This window comes from Epinephelus moara, chromosome 19, assembly GCF_006386435.1.
Source record: "Epinephelus moara isolate mb chromosome 19, YSFRI_EMoa_1.0, whole genome shotgun sequence".
Classification (NCBI taxonomy): domain Eukaryota; kingdom Metazoa; phylum Chordata; class Actinopteri; order Perciformes; family Serranidae; genus Epinephelus; species Epinephelus moara.
In genome coordinates this window covers 41,005,702-41,012,612 of record NC_065524.1, presented here as the reverse complement: position 1 = coordinate 41,012,612, position 6,911 = coordinate 41,005,702, and the positions used below count along the sequence as shown (strand labels likewise).

At 45.9% G+C, this 6,911-nt stretch overlaps 1 protein-coding gene across 1 annotated transcript in view; it reads left to right on the top strand.

Annotated features, from left to right (window-relative positions):
• Window positions 1-6,911, top strand: part of znf318 (zinc finger protein 318) — an 18,601-nt gene that overhangs the window by 4,405 nt on the left and 7,285 nt on the right. The window contains 6 exon segments of the mRNA XM_050070561.1: window positions 324-581; window positions 689-788; window positions 2,010-2,338; window positions 4,096-4,299; window positions 5,310-5,403; window positions 5,925-6,043. Of these exon segments, the coding sequence (XP_049926518.1) occupies window positions 324-581; window positions 689-788; window positions 2,010-2,338; window positions 4,096-4,299; window positions 5,310-5,403; window positions 5,925-6,043 (1,104 nt within the window).

Sequence of the window (6,911 nt, the reverse complement as noted above, 5' to 3'; positions counted from 1 at the left end):
ATCTTTACAGTGTCTGTCAGGTTTGTGTTTCCCTCTTGCTACTAGCTGCTCACTAATTCCTGCTATCAGCTGTTTCCTGTTTATCCACCGCCAGTGGGTTGCACGTGCGGCGTCATCAACAGCTCCTCCCACAAGTCTTCAACAGCCACTCCCGTTGCAGAAGGCCGCCTCGTTCTGTTTAAACTAAAATGGTTCCTCCAATATGTCTACTCTACGAGACGGAAAATTGGGCACCTCGGATCAACTCGCCAATCCGGCTCTGTGTGTCTAAACGCTCGCAGCTTGCCGGCAAAACGGCCCAACATTCGCTGAAAATCTGGCAGTGTAAAAGGAGCTTGAAGAAGGTGGTGTTTGTAGAAGACGGAAGTTTGACGGAGCTCCTGGATGTTTGTTTTCATGCTGTTGGATTACTGAATGTAACTCCTGCTTGTTGTTGTTTGTTTGTTTGTTTGTTAGTTGTTGTGTCGTCAGGCGTGGTGAAGAGTTCTGTTCAGGATGGTGAGGGGGAAACGAAGGGAAACGTCAGCAGTCATGAGAAGAGAGTGTCTGAGGAACAGAACAACGAGAGCCAGAAACAGAAGGTGTCCCCTTCCTTACGTCATTGTGTTGGTCGTGTCATGTGACTGCAGGTGAACCAGGTGCACCAGGTGAGCTGATCCTGACTGTGCGCTGATGTTTTTGTGTCAAGGTTTTGGAGGAGAGGGAGAAGCTGAAGCAGGAGCGAGACATCAGGATGAAGAAGAAGGAATATCTGATGAAGGAGCTGGAGAGACTCAGGAAGCAGCAGGGTGAGGTCACACACATGGACGCCATCTCACACGGCATGACGGCGTTTGTTTACATCATTATTTTTTACAGCGTTTTCAGATTGACAAACAGAAGTCTAGAACAGAAACATTTTCCAGTGCCTGGTCCGACTCGACTCGACTCACCCATCGCACCAGCTCCTTTTCTCGATCATCTGTTTACCACTGTGGATCATACCCCTCAATGTAGGTGGGATTCTCAGCTGATCGCCATGGCGACACTGCATAAAACTGCTGTGACATCGTCTTTAACACGACTCTAGAAGATCTGCATCTCGTCATCTGTACAGCACAGTGTGAGTGTACTGTGTAGTCTACGTAGTATTCAGCACACGCTCCGTAGTGTTTGGCGTAGTGTACATACTTTTCGGGATAGTTTTGGTGTAACATTTGGCATAATGTACATGTAGTGTTCAGGGTAGCATACTTTGTATTCGGCTTAGTGTACGTACTGTTTGGTGTAGTGTAGACCGTTATCAGCGCAGTGTAGGTAGAATATTGGCGTAGTGTACATCGTGTTTGGCATAGTGTACATAGTAGTGTATGACATAGTGCTCGCTGTAGTGTCCAGCATAGTGTGTTTAGTGTTTGGTGTAGTGTACATACTTTCTGGTGTTCTGTTAGGTGTAATGTGGGCAGTGCTCCACAGAGTATATGGATAGCATACGTTGTGTTCCGTGTAGTGCACGTCATGTTAAACATAGTGTTCAGTATAGAGCTAGGCGTTTATACAGCGTAGGCTAGTGTTTGGCGTAGTTTGGCAGCATAGTGTATGGCATAGTGTTCGCCGTATTATACAGTGTAGGTTAGTATTAACCGTAGTGTACTGCGTAGTGCACAGCATGTTGTGCGGCATGTTTAGCGAAGTGTACACCGTGTTTGGCATAGTGTACGATGTTGTGTACGTAGTACGAAGCAGCTCAGCTCACTTGGAACCTTGACCGAAGTGGAACAATAAAAAGTCCCAGGTAGTTTCCAGAAGTTTTGCTGATTGAAAACTGGATCAGAGCGAGTGGAGCTGAGTAGAGTCGTGTCGTACCGACAGTGGAACTGACACTTTACTGGCTCACGTTAGAGTTCCTGAATGTGATGATGTCATCACATGTCTCTCACATGTAGACAAAGGCGTGTTCCCATGGAGCGTACGTGAACGTTCACAAATGTTTGTTTGTATGTTTGCTTCACGTTTGTCGTGTCTTCCAGGCGAGCTCCTGAGGAAGAAGCGGCGTGAGAAGGGTGGCCACAAAGACCCTCTGTTGCAGGAGATCAGCCGCCTGCAGGAGGAGGTCATGGCTCAGATTTCTAACCTGCGTAAAGAGCATGAGGCTGCCGAGAAGAAACGCAACGAGATCGAGAAGGTCGCGCACATACTTGGCCTCGTCCCGTCCGACCGGCCCCGCAGGACAGCTAAACTGGTTGAGGACCAGGAGGACGAACCACCGCCGCCGCTTCCGCCTCTGCCAGAGAAGAAGAAACGCGAGGCGGACTGGAGTCCTGAGGGACGGCATGCGGCCAGCAGCTCCACAATAAAGGTACAGACACCTGCAGAGGAGGTAAAACAGGAAGTAGGACTGGACCATAGCTAGGGCTCGTTACGGTCAGACTGTGTTTATTTAGTTCAGATAAACAGTTTATCTTCTTAAACGATAATGATGAGTACCTTATTTTAATTTAATAATTTATGATTAAAACTGGAATCAGAAGCTAAATATTAAAGTATTGCTCAGTTATTGATCCTCAATCAGCATAATGAAGCTTATATGTGTTCACAGATAGTCAGTTTGTATCACCTGCTTTTATTTGATTGTATTTTACTTGTTGTTTCTTCCGTCGTTGTTGCCGTCGTCTTCCTGTCTGACAGGAAGGGGTGCATTTTTAAGAGTTGAACAGTGTGTGATTTAAAATATTGTCGACCTGCCAGGTCAGAAAGAAAACAATCAGTATCAGGTAATAACGTGAGAAGTTTCTTGTTCTAAAAAGATATGTTCATATTTTTACAAGATTTTTTCATGTTACTTCCTGAGAAGTACTGATCAGTATTTTTGGCCTCAGTGAGCTTCCGTAGCTCTCAGGTAATGACAGAGTTTCAGATAAAGGCAGCAGTGATGTAATTACCTGAACTGTTTCAGCATCATGAACATTTTTCACATAAAAAGCCCATCAGGAAAAGGGTCACACCCTTTGAGCCACCTAAGGCTTTTAATGTGGAAGGTCTGTGCAGGAAGTTGAGTTTTCTAAACGGAAGCTTAAAAATGATGAAGTAGAGTCAGGCCTTTATGAGAAGTTTTCTTGTACATGTGTGTTTGTCCTTCCTCGTCAGCAGGCCCAAACTGAATCTGTGGAGTTTTAAATAGTTTTCAGCAAAATGAAAAACTGGTAATTTGATCGACAATATTGATTTATCACATCAGGTGGTCTTGAACCAAAATAACTTAACACAGTAAAATCTAAAGTCCAGAGTAGAGAAAAGTGTCAGCGGTATGAACTGACCTTTCTGAGCTCGACTCGAGCCGGCTGATGATGTCAAACGTCACCCGTTTCTACAACCCAGTCTCACTCTGACATTGTCAAATACCGGCGCTTGGTCAATGACCTCTGGCGTCAGATACCAAAGAAAACAGGTGTTCATTCACGTCGGCATGATACACAACCGGTCACCGTTACTGTTTAAGGGCATCCAGCAGCCTCAAGGGGAAATGTGGCATGTCTACAAAAAAAGCTAAGACAGTCGGAAGGCAGTAAGGAAGTCTGAGTAGGGCGGGTGGGAGTGGTGGTGCCACCAAGAATTAAAAAAGGCGTCCAACCCGGTACCAGCAAGGTGCACATAATAAAGTGGCCATTGAGGGTTCTGTGGGGCAGATTCGGTATGGGCCTGCTCATCACACCTGAGCTCAGACCAACAGGTGCTTCTATCTGTAAAGAGTTTAGATATAATAAACGTGACAAGGTCGTCTCATGGTGATCGTAGAAAGTTCAGTCTTGAGTTTATGCCAACAGAAACATCATAAAATACGAACCGTGTCATCGCAGGACAAATCTGTTAAACCTAAGTTTCGTTGTCGTCACTGATCTTAAACTTTAAAGCGAGTTAGACGTTCCGATCGATATAAAAGGGACTGTTGGATTCTGGTGTTGTGGAACATCTCGGAGGCTGGAGCTCCGTGAAGGTAAGAAACTTTTCCTTTTCACATTTTGTGGAGTCGAGTTTTAATGAAAGAATGTTTGACTGAATGCTGACTGTGTCCGCTGTTACTCACCATGTTGACTGTCCTCCATCTTTGTTTCTTAGCAGAGCCCAGTGATGCTGTCGTCGTCATCTTCCAGGGCGTCCCCGGACAAGCAGCCTGTCGCCACCCTGGCTCCACCTCTGACCCCGCCTCCGCAACCGTTTGAATACTATGACGCTGGAAACCACTGGTGCAAAAACTGTAACATCACCTCTGGTTCCATGTTTGATTTTTTCACGCACTTGCACAGCAAAACGCACCGAAAGGTTTGTTCTTGTTTTTTACTTTATTTTTACGCAACATGTTTGTCCAGGTACACGACGGTTCAAAAGTCTGTAATCAGCTCTTCTTCTTCTGTGGTAACAGAGATAAAAACTCAGATGGCAGATGTTTTATTGACGTGCTCATGTTCTGATCCTCCGACTGCTGATACCTTCTGTTCGCACTCAGCTTCTACTCACAGCGGTCTGTGTCACTTCCTGTTGAACCATCAGACAACATTAAACAAACTAAATAACATCTGACGACTTTCTACAACCTGAACGCATCAGAGACCGTTCAGTCCTCCAACCTCCTGGATTTGCTGCACCTGATACTGTGCTTCATGAAAGCACAGAAGGTGTAAAAACAAGAGCCATTTTGTACCGCTACACGTGTTTCTAGTCGGACTATGTTTACGAACACAAGAGTTCAGCGAGCCACCGAAGGACCGCCCTGCAGATTTACTATTGGTTCTGCAACGTAGGGAGTTTTTTTAAACTCTGAAATTGTATCCGCCCATCTAAACACAAAATCAGGGAGAAAGTCATCAGTCTTTAGTTAAGCAAAGCGTCTAAAGACTGACTTGTGAGTCTATATGAGAACAGAGTTTTTTATGCCTCTGCACCAGCGATAGTTGTAGCTAGAGGCATTTTGTTTCCGGGTCATTGGTCCATCTGTCCATCCTATTTTCAAGAACACCTCTGGGGAATTTCCTCAGATTTGGCACAAGCGCCCACTTGGATCAAGTAAGAACTGATCGCTCATGTGACTGGTGGGCGGAGTCATACAACCTTGAGGCGGTTGTATTTATTTTTTGACACGTATCAGGTCATGCTGATCCCACAACGAGGAGACATTAGAAGGACAAACCAAAGACAAGCTTTGGTCTCAGGAGGACAGAGGACAGCAGATTATAAACTTTTCTACAGTCGTGTATGACAGATTTACGAGAGAATATCTTGATGTCGGAGTGGTGTTCATACCTGGACATTTAATCCTGTCTTTGTCCTCACAGACTCTGGACCCGTACGACCGACCCTGGGCGTCCACTCCCACCAAGATCAGCAAGAACCTGTCGTCAGAGGAGAAGCTGACCAAACCCGCCAAAGGTACTCGCACTGCTCATCCATCACTTCCTTTAACGTCCTCAGCACACTGCCTGTTATCCCATGATGCTGCTGTATGAGCCGCTGAATTTTGTTAGCCGTCTTCTGCTTCCAGGTGGACTCACAGCAGATCTCTGCTGCTGGTTCTGTGTGTCTTAATGAAAACAGTGCTAACGAAGTGACACAGACTCTGACGGACCCACCGAGGAGACTCCCCTCCTCGTCTCTGACATCAATCCATTTGTCTTTCATGTCTCATCCTCACGTAGAGGCTGTAAACTTAAGGCACCGCAGTAACCTGTGGAAACATCTGTCCTTCTTTGACCTGTCGTCCATCGGTTACTGACGTGAAGCCACGTCTCTGATCTGACCACCATCTTTTCTTTATAAACCTTTGTCACCTCTCTGACACTCTCCCATCCTCACAGGTTCTGAAAATGGAGACGTCCTCAGGTAAACATGATTGACAGTTTATTTATCACCGCCCGTGTGTTTAAAATGTGTTGGCGTGTGTTTTGCTGCAGGTTCAGAGTTCCTGCTGCCCGTCAGAGGATTCTTCTGCCTGCTGTGTAAAGAGTTTTACGGAGATGCCATCTGTGCAGAAGAACACGTCACCACTCACGCTCACAACGAGAAGTACAAGGTATTTAACTGACGGAGAATCGATACACTGTTTCCACCATCCTCTGCCTGATTGGCTTTGGGCTGCTGCAATAACTCGGGACACAAGTTCAGGTTGTTTCAGAGTCTCTACGTATATGTTCAGTTTCAGACCACGTTTGATACAGGTGTCCCAGCCTGTCACAGGTCCTACCCAGCGTCACGTTCTAAAGGTCGTAGCTGTTTGTTCGTTTTGTTTCTGCTTTAAGTTTTTCTGGTCTTGATGGTGTCTCCCTTCTGAATGACATTTAGCTCACTGTACAAATTTGCATTATTCAATTTAAGTTAGAAATTCCAGTGACTGACAAATCCTTTTGATGCAAATACATCTGAATCGTTGCTGTGCAACTTAAAGGGATAGTGCACCCAAAAATGAAAATTCAGCCATTATCTACTCACCCATATGCCGAGGGAGGCTCTGGTGAAGTTTTAGAGTCCTCACATCCCTTGCGGAAATCGGCGGGCGGAGTGGCTAGCACACCTAATGGTAGACGGCGCCCCAGACTAACGTCCAAGAACACAAAATTGAATCCACAAAGTATCTCCATACTGCTCATCCGTAGTGATCCAAGTGTGCTGAAGCCCCGACAGAAAAAGATGTTTGGAAAAACGTCATATGAACTCTGTTTTTAGCTTCATTGTAGCCTGTAGCTCTGACTGCTTCTCGGTGCTCCGCGCTCACGTGTGTGCGCCTGCGCGAGACCAGCAAAAGCATGAGCTTTGCTTACCCATGTTAACATCACGTGACACGTGCACCGCAGGGAGAGACAACAGTAACCACAGAGCTAAAAGATAATTTGCACTACGGTCTTTTAGCAAAGGACAGCCCAACATGTCTGAAGACTTTGAAA